This window comes from Mesoplodon densirostris, chromosome 18 (genome assembly GCF_025265405.1).
Source record: "Mesoplodon densirostris isolate mMesDen1 chromosome 18, mMesDen1 primary haplotype, whole genome shotgun sequence".
Classification (NCBI taxonomy): domain Eukaryota; kingdom Metazoa; phylum Chordata; class Mammalia; order Artiodactyla; family Ziphiidae; genus Mesoplodon; species Mesoplodon densirostris.
The window spans coordinates 11,663,659-11,679,997 of NC_082678.1; the positions used below are offsets into that span (position 1 = coordinate 11,663,659).

Genomic DNA, 16,339 nt, shown 5'->3' on the forward strand with positions numbered 1-16,339 from the left:
AAAAAAAAAAAATTAAACTCCAAGTAAAAAAACCCCAAGGCATCCCCACGAACCTGGCACATGCTCAACAGATGTTTTTTGGACCAGGGAAGCTGAAAGACAATGAGACAGGCCACAGGAATATGTGTCCTGGTTTGGACTCTGAGCAAGTAATTCAACTTCTCTGGGCATCAGTTTCTGACTCTATAAAGTTAGAAGACTGGGTTAGGGACTTCCCTGGTGGTGCAGTGGTTAAGAATCCGCCTGCCAATGCAGGGGACACGGGTTCGATCCCTGGTCAGGGAAGATCCCGTATGCCACGGAGCAACTAAGCCCATGCGCCACAACTACTGAGCCTGCACTCTAGAGCCCGTGAGCCACAACTACTGAGCCCACGTGCCACAACTATTGAAGCCTGTGCGCCTAGAAGCCCGTGCTCCACAACAAGAGAAGCCACCGCGATGAGAAGCCCGCGCACCGCAACGAAGAGTAGCCCACGCTCACCGCATCAAGAGAACGCTGGCACGTAGCAACGAAGACCCAATGCAGCCAAAAATAAATAAATAAATAAATTTATTAAAAAAAAAAAAAAAGAAGAAGACTGGGTTGGATGTGTCCTGTAGCTCAGAACATGACGACCCATGGCTTAGCAGGCCCTCACCTCTCCTCACGCTTTACTGTAGATTCTTCCGGCCCCCAACCAATCAAAACATGCTCAAAACCCACATGAGAATGAGAGTTTAGAAGTCTTGATGCCTTTGAACACAGTCATGCCTGATCCCGGTCTTTCAGCATCCCAGTGTCCCCACTTACCTTTAATTATTGCAACACTGGAAATTAGTAATAATCTGATTCACTTTAAGGTTCAGGGTGGGGGAAAAGAAACACCATAGAAATCAACTAATGTTATTCAGGATGTGGGTGACCCTCAAGTACATGTACTTGCCATAGACTCTAAAGCCAACCACCTCCTAAACCGAAAGGGAGATCTCTGTTCTTCTCCAAACCACGAATCGGGTAAGTGATTGAACTCCTCCCACCCTGCCCCCCTCATCAAAAGCCCCAGAGACTTCCAAGTACTGAACCATCAGATAAGGATGACATAGGGTTGGTTTTAGAAGCAGCTGTGGTTTGGTCCCCAGTTCGAGTACCAGAACTACAGATAAGCTTGTTCTTAATCTCTCTGTGTAAAGAAAACCGTTTTCTTCTTTGCAAAACCAGACCACAGCAAGTGGAAAATTAACTCTAACAGAATGACTGGACGAGGTCACTGGATTGTTCAGAGGGAGGTGGTGCCTTCGAGGTCAGATTCCCTAAACCTGGCTTTATGCCTTTCTTGCAGTATTTGAATTTATCTGGAGATCCTATAAATATTTCTACAATAGAAAAAAACTATTTAATTTTGTTTGTAAAAATTATACACACACACATATATATATATATATATATGTACTTCCCTGGTGGTCCAGTGGTTAAGAATCTGCCTTCCAATACAGGGGATGTGGGTTTGATCCCTGGTCGGGGAACTGAGATCTCACATGCCGCGGGGCAACTAAGCCTGTGGGCCACAACTACTGAGCATCCATGCGCTCTGCGCCACAACTAGAGAGCCCACGTGCCGCAACGAAAGATCCCGTGTGCTGCAACTAATACCTGACGCACCCATAAATAAAGATTTAAAAAATACACACACACACACACACACACACACACACACACACATTACATGTGTATTTGGGAGCAGAAACATCAAAAAATCAAAGAATTGCTGGCTCTGTCCCAAGTCACAGGGCTTTCTGAGGTTTCCCTGACAGATTTTTAAACTTTCTCTTGTTACGTTACTGTTAAAAATTGACAACAGTTATACTCAATACCTCATTTTTGCTCAGGATTTGCAAACAAACATGAGCAGTCAACACCAGGCCGCCTGAAGATTAGATGAGAAACTAACTGGAGGACAAATGAGTACCGTGACCCCAACACTAACGATGTGATGGCACTCAGAGTGTGGGGAGGGCCCAGTGGTCAGGGAAGGCCCCACGCTTCTGCTGGGCCCTGCAGGACCAGTGAGCCATGCCTGGAGAAACCACAGCCCACTGCTGGGGCAACTTCCAGGCCCCCATCTCCCTTGCTCTGCCCTACGTTTTCTTTCTTTTCACAGGATTTTATCACCTTCCCACATTCTATATATTTAGTATTTATCATGCTATTGTTTCTTGTCTTTCTTCGCCAAGTAGATGGAAGTTTCACGAGGGCAGGAGTCTTTGTTTTGTTCATTACTGTGTCCCAAGCCCCTCAAACAGTGCTTGGCATATAATATGTACTCAATAAAACTGGGGGATGAACCAATGGATGAACAGCTGGGCTCCATTACATTCTGGAGCTGGGGAGCTGGGCGGCTCAAAGCAGAGCAGCCTCCCACCTTCCCCCACCCATCTAAGAGTGAGTGTGAAACAGTACAGCTGGGGGACTCGTCCCTTTAACCTACATGGTTCCTAATTCGAAGACATTTAGAAATAGGCCCACTGAAGAGATTTTCTAGTTCCACGGCCCTGTTTTACGGATGAGGAAACAGAGGGGAAATAATGCGCTTGTCCAGCACCCAACCCCTCACCTCCCAACTCCCACTCACTGAAAGAATACATTTTTATCGTGTGGGTCAAAACACGTACAAAAACAGAAGACCGTGCCTATAAATGACATTTCGAAACAGCTAAAATGACAAACTGTGCCAATCTACCTACTTAATGAGCACAGAACTGGAGCTGCCGCTTGGGATATCCTTTAGAATGAAGTTCAGTTGAGAAACACAGACCTCGGCCTGGAGTTCACCCAGGTGTTTGTTCAGATGCCGAGCCCCGTACAGAGGGTGACTTCAGGCACTTCCCTGAAGGTCCAGTGGTTAAGACTCCGTGCTTCCACTGCACGGGGGTCCTGGGTTCGATCCCTGGTCGGGGAACTAAGATCCCACAAGCCGTGTGGGGCGGCCAAAGAGGCTGACTTCAAAGGGTGACCTTCCAACTCTACTGACCTTTGTCAACATGGTTCCAGCAGAGTTTAGATTTGGTCCAGCCCAGTCCATATGAGTTTTAGAAGTGAGTTTCCTCTTTTGCCTAAACCAGCTCTTAGGATTCTTTGAGTCATAACCAAGGTGCAGCGGCTGAGATGGGGACCGGCCATCTCCTGCAGGGCCTTCTGCGGTGCGGCCTTCCAACGGTGCACCTGCAGTAAAAACCCTTCAGGCTGCGAGGCCGGTGACCTTCTAGATACCCAGGTCTCACACAGAAAGGGGAAGGAGAGCATCACAAACTGGACCCTCCAGCGATTTGCTTCCAACGTACATATTCTCATCCTGATAAGAAACCCTTTTTGTTTATATGCTTCGTTCGTGTACTTTAACTGTCCAACTTACTCCTTCCACAAATTCCTCCCATACCCACTCCCCTTAGCTACTTCACTCCGGCTAGAGAAGGCTCTTTTCAAACTTGAAGGATGATTTTACCCACCAGGGTATGTGAAGGAACCCGGAAAACAGTATTGTTTGGATTCCTTAGGTCTCCTAATGTATGGAGAAGGCAAAAATAATAAATAAGCATAAGTGGAACTTTAAATAATTCCAAACATCTTATAATTCAGTAAATAAGTGTATTTGAATTTAAGGTCAGTTATCAGTTAAAGCTGATTTTTTTAAAAACAAATTCAGTAGTTAGTACTCAAAAAAACATATATATCCATCTGTCTGGAATTACTTGTTCTTTAAAAGTTGGGCAACATAGTATACTAGAAAACACATAATGCTAGGTTCTCTATTTCTAGTTCTGCCACTAACTAGAAGAATGTATCAGTCCTAACTTCTCTGTAAAAAAAAGCCAAAGGCTGGCTGTGGTTTGGTCCAGGGCTCTGTGACATCACAGGGCACAGGTGGACACAATGGCTGTGTCCAGGACAAAGGAACAGGACATACTTGATAGCCTCAACCTGGCTGCATGTTAGAATCACCTGGGGTTTAAAAAAATTTTTTTTCTTTTTTAAAGAAAGGATGCCGACCTCCACTCCTAGAGATTCTGATTTCATTCAGCTGAGGTGGGACCTTGGCATAGGGTATTTTAAAAGGTCCCCAGGTGACTCAGTCAGCCGGGGTGGAGAAGCACTGCCTCAAGTAACACATTCCCGGTTGCAGCTGTGGCCTCTCAGACAGGTGTTTCTCTCACTCCGGGAGGCCCCTCAGGAATCACCGGTCATTTGCTTTAAGAGGAAGGAGATCTGAGTTAGTTTGGTCAGCAAAGTCCTCTGACCCAACTGGAGATCAATGACAATGTCAGGTTCGAGGGATCTGACGGCACTATTTGTTCAGATAATGTACGAAAAAAATCCGGTTTCCATGACAAACTTTCCCGCAGCCTGGACAAACAATGATTCCCTCATCTGAAATAGAGAGGGAAAATAATCCACTGAGGGAAGGGGTGGTTTTGAATGATAATTATAAATTAGTCTACTAACTAGGGAAATCATGTTTAATACAGAAGAGGACAACCCTGGATCAAGGTTCATTTTTTAATAGTGAAACATCATGCTGAGCAAAAAATGAAACTGACTTGGAATAATCACAGACAATTTATCTCCTGGGGTTTGGCAGTGGGAAAATTAATCTCATGACTGATATGAGGAGCCTATCAAGAGAGCACCACACACTGGGGGTCATGTCCACCCAAGCAAGTATCCTGGAACCCCTCTCATTGTGTAGAACGAAACGCTATTGATAAGATCTCACTAAAGAATACAGATTACAGCTAAAGCAACAGTTTCCTTATCCCCCCCGCAAATCCACAGCCCACGTCGCCTGATGATAGAAGAGCTCCTTGTCTTATTGGTCTTCAAGAGCCTCAAAGAGAAATTCAATCAATACTTGCTGAGTGCCCACTACAGGGGGTACGACCGACTCAACTGTGCTAAATGCCAGAGAGGATGCAAAGATAAGCAAAACACAGTCCCTGCCCTCTAGGACAAACCAGCAAGAGAAGTGCACCACCCCCATGCAGGGCACTTTCCTGGCCTCCTCCTCTCTCCCTCACTACCCTCTCCTGAGACCCACCTGAGCTAACTGAGGTCCCTCTATTGTGGCCCAAGGGCCAAGGCTACTCTCTCTCCTGTCATCATATACCCACTTCTTGGTGCCAGCACTTGGTGGGAGGTGGGGCCTCTGCAAAGGCGAACACCCCAGACCCGGCCTGATCATTAAAGAGTTCTACCTTTTCAGGATCCCTTGCCGAAGGCTGTGACTGCGGTATGGAAAAGAAACTTTGGTTAAAGGCTTCGTAGACATGAACTTTCGGTTTTACTATTCCAGAAACATTTGGGGGCAAGATCTTACTGAAAAACATGCACCTGCTTGGATATTATTAGACCTCAAGCAAAGAAAAGAGCTTAAACTGAGAACTTGGTGTAAGGGCCTCTTAACCTGCATTCTCCCCGTGACTGCCGAATTCAGTTGATATCCCTGATGGAGATGCTCAGGGCAAAGCAGTGTTTCCATCCCAAATCTGCATCTTTCTCTGACTGAAACAAAGGGTAAGAGGCTGCAACTCTCCTGGAAGGAACAAGAGCATCGTCTGAGCATTTCCCCAAGCTTACAGGAAAGCCTACTTTCTTCTCTTCTGGTCCTTCTCTAAATCCCATCTCTCCCTGCAACATGGCTTGGCCACCTCCTCAGGTGTGACTAGGGTATCTGGACTTATTTGTTCTAACAGATGTACCAGGACATAAGCACTGCAGGGGCTGCTCTTCAAAGGGAAGCGGGAGGATCAGATTCAGGGCTCAGTTCTGCCACTGGTGTACGACCATGGACAGGTCACCGGCCCTGTCTGGCCTCAGCTTCCTCATCTGTGTGCTCTGGGAACACAGCAGAGCAGTGACTGTTCAACTTGGGAGGGCAGGGTGATGCTTGAGTGAGGGTGGTACGTGCCCCAAAATACCACCCTTGAAGGTTCTAACCTGCTTGCACTGTGGTCATGCATCCCATTCCTTACGTAGGAGTGGGGTGGGGAAAATATTAAGACTTATTGATCTAAACCAGCAAGATCCCTTCTAGGAGTCTAACATACTTTGACGGGAAGCTAAACATTTATCCATACATGTTCCCACTGCTCACAATAGATCTGGAATGTTTTGGAAATTACCTTCAAAGAATATACTTTTGAATCCTCTAAGTGGTAGCAAGTCTCTCACTGGTTTTTAGAAACAACCAAAAATCCAAGTGTCCTCGATAAATTGTGCAATCAAGCTGGGTAATAGTATTGATCAAAACTTCAGTGTGGACCACGTCAAAGTTATATTTAAGCAGAGACTAGAAGGGATTGTGTAAGGATAATAGGCTTAATAATAAATATTTGCTTTTTTAGGGCTCTTTTTTTCATTTTAAAGTTGAATTACTAAATGAAGTTTAAAAAAAAGTAAAAAAAAAAAAAAAAAGACTAATTTGTTTGACGTGAACATTGACCCTGAAGGGGTTATTATTTTGAAAGAGACAACATTCTTTTGGATGAGTAAATCCAGGTACATTTGTGGGAAAAACAAAACAAGACGCCAACAAATATTTCACTTTATTGTCAAGTGGTATGTTCATTTTGCTAGGAAAAAAAGCTGTATGGACAAGCTATATGTTTTAAGAACTATGGCCTCCAAAAGAGACAAAAAATGCATCAACTTTTGATTTACGAACAGTCTTGAGTCAAAATTTTAAATGGCCTCATAACCAACTATCAAAAGAATCTTGGGAATTCCCTGGCAGTCCAGTGGTCAGGACTCAGTGCTTTCATTGCCGTGGTCCAGGTTCAGCCCCTGGTCAGGGAACTAAGATCCTGTAACCTGCGCGGCACGGCCAAAAAATAATAATAATAATAATATTTTCTGCAGGGGGTGGGCTACCCTTAAAACCAAACTCACAGAATTATCCCAAGGTATTTCAGAGTGCTCATGGGAGCCACACCTGCTAGAAAGCTGATCTGAAACGACTGCAGACCAAAGGACCCTGCAAACAAGCTATTAACAAATCAGAATAAAACATTTTCTCAATAGCTTTTAGGTACATAGGGTGTCATAAAGAAACTTGTGGTTATTCAGGTCTTCAAAATATAAGCAAAATAAAACCTAAACATTCCATTTTCAGACTTAAAATCCACCCTGCTAAAAGAAAACAGCTTACTTTAAAATGGCTATCATGAAACCAATTTAAGGTTAGTTCTGTTCTTTTTAAAACATCTAATATTGCTTGGGGGCTGGAGAAGGGGACTGTAAAAGAGTACATATGACAAGCAAATTCCAGTTCTAGGAATTTATCCCAAGGAAATAATTAAGCAGTTAAGATGGGCTCAAGAGTTTAGCAGTAAGGTTTATCACAATTGTTTATAGTAATGAAAATTAAAAACAGCCTCAATATTTAAATGGTTGAATGGTCAAATTACAGTACACTCTTTCACAGAAGTATCACACAGCCAGTGAGAATAATGTTGTAGAATTAAATTTACTGACACAGAAAGATCCATGTTATATTCCAGTTTGGGGAAGAAAAACATTATCTCTGCAAATATGTGCACATAAAAATGTCTAGAAGGACATACATCAAGATATGAGGGCTTCCCTGGTGGCTCAGTGGTTAAGAATCCGCCTGCCAATGCAGGGGACACAGGTTCAAGCTCTGGTTGGGGAAGATCCCACATGCCGCGGAGCAACTAAGCCCGTGCACCACAACTACTGAGCCTGCGCTCTAGAGCCCGTGTTCTGCAACAAGAGAAGCCACCGCAATGAGAAGCCTGCTCACCGCAATGAAGAGTAGCCCCCGCTCGCCACAACTAGAGAAAGCCGCGTGCAGCAACAAAGCCTCAACGCAGCCAAGAAAAAAAAAAAAAAAAAAAAGATATGAGTAGACTAGTCATCAGAGAAATGCAAACCAAAACTAAGGAGTTACAACTTCACCACCATTAGGATAACTATAATAAAAAAGACAGATAATATCAAGTGTTGGGCATCTTTATGTCAGAGCTAAGACATATGTTAGACAGTTACAAGACAATAAAACTAACTTGACTTTAAAAATATATATATCAAGTGTTGGGGAGGATGTAGAGAAATTGGAACCCTCCTACACTGCAGGTGGGAATGTAAAATAGTGCAGCTGCTTTGGAAAACAGTTTGCTAGTTCCTCAAAAGGTTAGAGGGTTACCGCATGACCCAGAAATCCCACTCTTGGGTATATACCCAAGAAAAATCCATGGCCATTCAAAAATCTGTACCCAAATGTTCACAGCAGTATTCATAACAGCCAAAAAGCGGAAACCCTAATGTCCATCAAATGAAGAACGGATGAACAAAATGTGGTATATCCACATAATGGAATATTTATTCATCAATAAAAAGGAACAAAGCACCGATACAGGCTACAACATGGATGAACCTTGAAAACATTACGCTAAGTGAAAGAAGCCAGACACGAAAGACCACATGTAGCATGATTCCATTTATATGTAATGTCCAGAACAGGCAAATCTACAGAGACAAATGTAGATCAGTGGTTACCAGGGGCTGGGAGGTTTGTGGGAAATGGGGAGTGACAGCTAATGGGTATGGAGCTTCTTTGGGGGATGATGAAAATATCATAAAATTGATAGTGGTAGGGCCTCCCTGGTGGCGCAGTGGTTGAGAGTCCGCCTGCCGATGCAGGGGATACGGGTTCGTGCCCCGGTCTGGGAGGATCCCATATGCCGCGGAGCGGCTGGGCCCGTGAGCCATGGCCGCTGAGCCTGCGCGTCCGGAGCCTGTGCTCCGCAACGGGAGAGGCCACAACAGTGAGAGGCCCGCATACCGCAAAAAAAAAAAAAAAAAAAAAAAAAAATTGATAGTGGTGGTGGTTGTACAATTCTGTGAATATACTAAAAGTGATTGAACTGTATATTTTAAATGCGTGAATTGTATGCTATGTGAATTATAGCTCAATAAAGTTGTTAAAATGTTAATAGAGATAATGTTTGGGTAACAGAATTATAGATATGTTGTGCTTTTTTAAAAAATTTAGACTATGCTTTCTTTTTTCTTTATTACGACAAATATGATAATACTTTGAGAGATTTTTTTTTCAAATCTTCCCATGTTATCATACAGAAAGCACCAAACACACAAAAGATTTGAAGAAAAGGAAATCACCTTTCTTATAAAAGTGGAAAAACTGGAAAGAACCCATATGACCCCAGTAGGATGATCACCAGGCAAAGCATGGCTTATTACCACATCAACCCTGCTCAGCTAGGACCCCAGTCCCTAACTGGAGCTGGGCACAGAAGGCTCAAATGCTTTCTGAGTGGATAATGGTTTACTAAGGTGCTACTGAAAGTGACAAATGCAATGGTGCACTCAGAACATTTCCTAACAGGTCACAGGAGACATTCTGTGAAAAAAAAAAACTGAACAAAAATACAGAACACAGGGACTTCCCTAGTGGCACAGTGGTTAAGAATCCGCCTGCCAATGCAGGGGACACGGGTTCGAGCCCTGGCCCGGGAAGATCCCATGTGCCGTGCAGCAACTAAGCCCCCGTGCGCCACAGCTACTGAGCCTGTGCTCTAGAGCCTGTGAGCCACAGCTACTGAGCCCACATGCCACAGCTACTGAGCCCGCAAGCCACAGCTACTGAGCCCGCAAGCCACAGCTACTGAGCCCACATGCCACAACTACTGAAGCCCACAGCGCCTAGAGCCCATGCTCCACAGCAAGAGAAGCCACCGCAATGAGAAGCCTGCGTGCAGCAACGAAGAGTAGCCCCCGCTCCCCGCAACTAGAGAAAGCCCGTACACAGCAACGAAGACCCAACACAGACAAAAAACTTTAAAAAATAAATAAATAATTAAATTAAGAAAATATATACAGAACACATTTTTACACTGTTCAACTTGCTATGTCTTTGTACATGAACAAAGATCATAAGATTATCAGAAGTGATGCAGAGACTGTGTAAAAGGAACTTAAAATTTTAAAAAGTCATGTAAGCAAGGACCTTGGGATTTTTTGTTTGTTTTTGTATGGTATCTGGGGGGGGGGCGCATTTTAAGTTCTACTTTTCCCAGTCCATATGTGGTCTGGTGCACTCACTCATTTAAATATCTCTGAGCATGTGTTGCTCTGAGGCAGCAAAGTCTGAAACCAAACATGGGATATAGGTAGAGATAAAGATAGGAAAAAAAAAAATCCCCAGCCCCTGGGAAATATAGCCAACCAGCATGTTTATTATTCACAGACTATGATTCACTGTCCCTATTTTTTAAGCCAGCCTCATACTCTAATCATATTGCTAGGTTACAGGCCCCGAGTTATGCGTGCGTAATAAAAACAGAATCCATCAAAATGATACATTAGGCTTTTCTCCCCTATATCATCTCTTCAGGGAGAACATTTGATCATTATAAAACATACACAATATTAAGCCTAAGGATTACTGTGGATTCCCCAAACCAAAGAGGTTTCCAATGAAAATGAAATAGTTATCCAATGATTCTTCAACCTGAAGAATGGAGACGCCATCGGAGGCAAGCAAATAACTATAACCCCCAGGCCCATGCAGATGGCACTGTTCTGTTCAGGCATGAAGAAACCTTTACATAGCTCACTGGTTTTATATTTGGGAATATGGTCTACTGTCGAACTTTCTCAAGAATCACTCTCATACACTTTTTCTCTTGTGCACTTAGAAGCCATATGACTGCGGAGAGCCTCCTGGGCAGGCAAGTTAATGAAACAAAACAAACGCATGTGCACAACTACAGTCTAATTTCAGGATCAGCAGTCCTGAGAACATGAGCTTCATGAAACACCCTCCTCACTCTCCTCGTGGCAGCAGTATTAATACTCCAGACCTCCTATGAGGATAATTCATGCAGGTGATAACTATCAGAATAAATGATAAGCAAGGCCATTTCTAGTTAAGACTCATGTCTCCGTGTGTTTTTGCACACGCGTGATCTGCAATTCTCCATGAAGTTGTTTATCCCCCTCTAAAACCAAAACATCGGGGGAATAAAAGAAATTACATATCCTCTAGCTGAAGAAAGTACCCTGCCTCACGTGCCACAGATCTCTTTGGTACTTGAGAGAAGTGACACCCAAACACTGTACAATGAGGACCACAGGGCAGCAATGATGCAACACAAACCAACATTAGGCACAAGATCCAGGTCTAGGAAGGAGGTGAAAAACTCACTGACTGAATAAGCACCTTCTGGATTAAAAAAAGACAGCTCTGAGTGCTTAGTAACACCGATATAACTGCATTTTGCATCTGGTAGCCTGGAGTCTCAGCTTGCAGGTGAGTCAATGTCTGGCTCAGACACACACTGAAGGAAAATCACAATATTGCCTCCTCTGCACTAGTTACTTCATCAATCAAAAAGAAACAGCATCAAAAAATATTCCTTGCTCAGGCATAGTATAACATTGAAAAATGATGACTTAGAGTAAAAAACACCTTTGGCGGGTGGCAAGGAGAATTTACATGATCTATGATGTGCCAGGTCCCTTCACACCTGTTAGTGTGTTAGCTGTCCCCATTTCACAGATCAGGAAACAGAGTCTCTAAGACTCTGAGGACACAGCTACCAAGGGACCAGAAAGAACCCAGGTTTGTCTGATTTTACAGTCAGTACATTCTGCACAACATCACTGGCTGCCTAGTTTAACTGCAAACTCTGCAATGCATTTTATTTAGAATTTTAAAATAATATTTCCCACTATGTTTGGGGATTGAAATTTTTACTGGTAGGTAATTCTGGGAGTGAAATTCTGACCTTTGCCCTTAAAAGCAGTTACACTAAAACATAACCTTTTGATAAGGGTTGGACTCTTTTACCATGAACTCTGAAAAGTTTGGATTTCTAAATACAATTTGGAAATATTTACATGAACCGAAACTATATTCCCAACTAAGGCTAAATAGTTATTTTTGGTTCTTTAGCCAAAGTTGTTCAATAACTAAAACACTAGACTCCAGTGACAGAATAGCACACGAAAAGATGTGGCAAAGAAAACAATATACACAAGGCTCTGATGATATGAAATGACTGATTTCCATGTCATACATTTTGGTCACTCTCTTTACACTCTTATTTGTGGACAGATGCCAGGCAGCAGTTAACCAATCCAAGATGAAATGTTCAAGTTCAAAACCTGACCCCAGTTTTGAAAGTGGATTTTTAAAAAATTCAATCAGAAGGAAAACTTAACTGACATGAGTTTTATTGTGAAGTGTGTACAAATTTTCCTTTAAAAAAAACCCCGGCATTTCCCTGGTGGCACAGTGGTTAAGAATCTGCCTGCCAATGGAGGGGACACGGGTTCGAGCCCTGGTCCAGGAAAATCCCACATGCCCCGGAGTAACTAAGCCCATGTGCCACAACTACTGAGCCTGCACTCTAGAGCCCACGAGCCAAAACTACTGAGCCCACGTGCCACAACTACTGAAGCCCAGGCGCCTAGAGCCCGTGCTCTGCAATAAAGAGAAACCACCCCAATGAAAAGCCTGTGCACTGCAACAAGGAGTAGCCCCCGCTCGCTGCAACTAGAGAGAGCCCGGGCGCAGGAGCAAGACCCAACGCAGCCAAAAATAAATTAATAAATTAATTTAAATAAATAAATAAATAACCCTGAATTTGAAAAAGGTGGCCTCGTATTACTTCAGGTGTTTCCAAATTCTTGTTACCCCAAGAGCACGGACTATTATTTACCTAAAATGCTTAACCTCCAAAGAGTTCATGCTGTGGCACTCAGGTATACACATGTCAATTCTCCACCTGGACACCTGGTACCTGATACACCACATTAAAAAGTACACAGTGGAGGTCATTAAACAGAACCTGCTCCAATGCACCATACCCACATCCTGAACAATACGTTTTGTTTCTTTTTTTTTTTTTTTAAACCACTCACTAATTTGGGTTCTTCCAACCAGAAGGGGAAAAAAAGCCAAGTCTGTCCACAAAATGTCCTCCCAGCCACGGTGCCCGAATCCACAGCCTGAGTGAAGGCCTGAAAGTTAAATAAATGTAAACCAGGCTCTTCTCTCCAGAAAAAGATGAAAAGACTTTTTGGACAGCCCCACGGTGCTCCCGTGAGGAGACAGTCTTCGTTTAAAGTTTCGAAGCGGCTTCACTGCTGTCCCACAAGGGGTCTTGAAAAAAAGGGTACCATTCCCACCGCTTGACCTGCTTAGCGATGTCTTGCTGCCCGAAAGGAAGCCCACTGCCTCCAATGCCAAGAAACCTGCAAGGCAGGTAAGCAGAATCAACCCCTAGGGTAAGAACGCTTACCCACTTCCAGTGGCATTCGTTTCCCAAAGTTCTCGCATTTTGAAAAGTTCAAGCGAAGACTACAAACGCAAGACATTCCCTTCCCCTTGGTTACAGGGCCCTTTCTGCCCTCCCTCCGCGGCCACCGCCAGGCCGAGTTGGCGCCCACAGGCGGGAAGGGTCCGGCAGGTGGGGCGGCCTCCCAAGGGCCCGGGGCCTTCTGGAGACCCCGAGGTGCCGCTAGGACGACACAAAGTTGCGCCGGAGAGCACGCGGCCGGGTAGGCGCTGCTCGTGACAGCCGCGCTGGCCCGCGAGGCCCCTGGGTGGCGGACGCCTCGGCGGGGCCGGCCGTGGCCGCCACTCCGGCCGGTCAGGAGGCCGCCACTCCCCGCCCGGCGCCGTCTCCGCCCGGGCGCACGGAGCCTGGGGCCGCCGCCGCCGTGCTCCCGGCTCGGACCCCGGCCCGTCCCGCGCCGTTCCCCACCCCAACCTTCCCGGTCACTCACCCCGGGGCTGGGCAGCAGCAACGCCAGCAGCAGCAGCTGCAGTCGGGCAGGCATGGCGAGGACTCGGCCCTGGCTCCTGACCGGTCCGGCCGGCTCCAGGGGGGCGGTGCGGGCGGGCAGAGAACGGGGCGGGGGCGCCGCGACGAGAGCGCGGCGGCGGCCGGGACTCTGCAGACGCAGAGCTAACTAGGCGGTGGTGGCACCCCCATTCCCGGCCCTTTAAGTGCCGGGCGCCGGCGCTTCTTCCGGTCGGGGCGGGGAAGGAGGCGGGGCCGGCCTAGGGGCGGGCCTGGGATTGGGCGGGGCCCAGGCTTGGGGGCGGGCTGGGGCTGGCCTGGACGGGGCTGTCGCTGGAGGGGCGGGGTTATAGGCGGTGCCAAAGGCGGCTTGGGCCTCCGGCTGGCCTTGAGTGCCCCGGCCGCGGCGGCAGAAGAGCACCAGGCTTCTGCGTCAGGCATCTAGGGACGCTGAGTGATCGAGGCAAAGAGCTTGTCTGAGGGCAAGGGGAGACCGGCAACCCCGCCACGCGGGCGCATTCCCTGCCCCAGGCGGTCCCAGTGATCCCGCTGAGAGATCCGCTGCGTCAGACTTGATCAGGAAAGGCCAGGAGACAGCCGGTGCCGAGTGTCCAGAGTCCCCGCTCCGCCTTCCCGCCGTGGTGGGATCGTCAGCGACCTCCGGAGTGAGGGTCGGCAGCTGGCAGGGGATTCCTGCAACCCCGCGCTTCTGCCCTGCGCGCGGCTATCGCCGAGTTCGCAGCCCTGGGGTCCTCCAGCTGCGCCTCAGTTAGTCTAAACGTCCCTTTCTTTGTCCTCAGGAATTCCCCTCAAATCATGTCCAACAGCCACCAGTTCCCTTTGGAATAACCACGGCCAAATCATTCGCCAAAAATTGCAAGCAAAGAAGGAAACCATTTCAGCTGCTGGTGTCATGTGTGTTTATGTGGCATTTGTAGATGTGACTTCGTGAAGCTTGACATGTGTCCCAACTCGCTGGAGGGAGTGGGTTTGTTGAGGACTCATAGGAGGTCCTTTTGAAGGCTGTGGGCTATTAACCTGATGTAAAGAGCCCCGCAGCTGTTTGGTCACTCTGTTCCATGCTGCCCTCCACTTTGATGGAAGCCTCTCTCCAGAGGGCATTTGTAACAAGACAGAATAAACTAAGGTTCAGAGCACAACATTTCCATATTCTAGGAGAAAAGGAAAAAAAGGATGGCAGCTTCTCTAATTTTTCTTTTTTGTTTTTTTAATTAATTAATTTTATTTTTGGCTGCCTTGGGTCTTTGTCGCTGCCCGCAGGCTTTCTCTAGTTGTGGCAAGCGGGGGCTACTCTTCATTGCAGTGCGCGGGCTTCTCATTGCAGTGGCTTCTCTTGCTGCAGGAGCACGGACTCTAGGCGCGTGGGCTTCAGTAGTTGTGGCATGCAGGCTCAGTAGTTGTGGCTCGCAGGCTCTAGAGCACAGTCTCAGTGGTTGTGGCCCACGGGCTTAGTTGCTCCACGGCATGTAGGATCTTCCTGGCCCAGGGCTCCAATCCGGGTGCCCTGCATTGACAGGCGGATTCTTAACCACTGCACCACCAGGGAAGCCCTCTAATTTTTCTTTTTCTTCTTTTTTTTTTTTTTTAAGAAGATGTGGGGGGTAGGAGTTTATTTATTTATTTATTTATTTATTTATTTATTTATTTTTGCTGTGTTGGGTCTTCGTTTCTGTGCGAGGGCTATCTCTAGTTGTGGCAAGCGGGGGCCACTCTTCATCGCAGTGCGCAGGCCTCTCACTATTGCGGCCTCTCTTGTTGTGGAGCACCAGCTCCAGACGCGCAGGCTCAGCAGTTGTGGCTCACGGGCCTAGTTGCTCCGTGGCATGCGGGATCCTCCCAGACCAGGGCTCGAACCCGTGTCCCCTGCATTAGCAGGCAGATTCCCAACCACTGCACCACCAGGGAAGCCCTAATTTTTCTTGACTTGCTCGTATGACAGCCTAAGATTTTTCAGGGTTGGGGGAAAGGAGTAAGCAATGCTAGAGAAATAAAGAAGTAGGGACTGTATTCAATATCTTGTAATCACCTATAAGGGAAAAGAATCTGAAAAAGAATATATATATATATATGAATCACTTTCTGTACACCTGAAACTAACACAATATTGTAAAATCAACTATACTTCAATAAAAAATAATATAATTAAAAAAAAAAGTAGTGGGGGACTGACCAGATGTCTGACCTGGGTGCATGTGAGTCAATCCTATCCAAGCAGACAGAAATGCTCATGGTAAACCAAATCCCATCAGCAAAGTTCCCCATTCCCAACTTCATATGCCTGAATCACAGTCAAGGGACTAAACCCTTGCTGGAGAATCCAACACACCAGTTTAAGAGTAGAACAAATCTTGGCCACCGTGAAAGCAGTAGACACATTTTGAAAAGTGTTATCTGCATGTCTAAATGCAAACGGAGAGGTTTGAGATTGGCAAGGGATGTGCAGAAACACAAGCTCCATCACTCCTGACCAGTGTGGCCAGGTGTCCAGGGAG

The 16,339-nt window shown here is 46.1% G+C and overlaps 1 protein-coding gene across 1 annotated transcript in view; it reads right to left on the reverse strand.

Annotated features, from left to right (window-relative positions):
* The window catches only part of ERN1 (endoplasmic reticulum to nucleus signaling 1), an 85,994-nt gene extending 71,944 nt beyond the window's left edge, over positions 1-14,050 (reverse strand). The window contains exon 1 of the mRNA XM_060082605.1: positions 13,810-14,050. Within this exon, the coding sequence (XP_059938588.1) occupies positions 13,810-13,863 (54 nt within the window). The 5' untranslated portion in view covers positions 13,864-14,050. The remainder of the gene's footprint in view (positions 1-13,809) is intronic.
* Between the last annotated feature and the right edge of the window lie 2,289 nt (positions 14,051-16,339).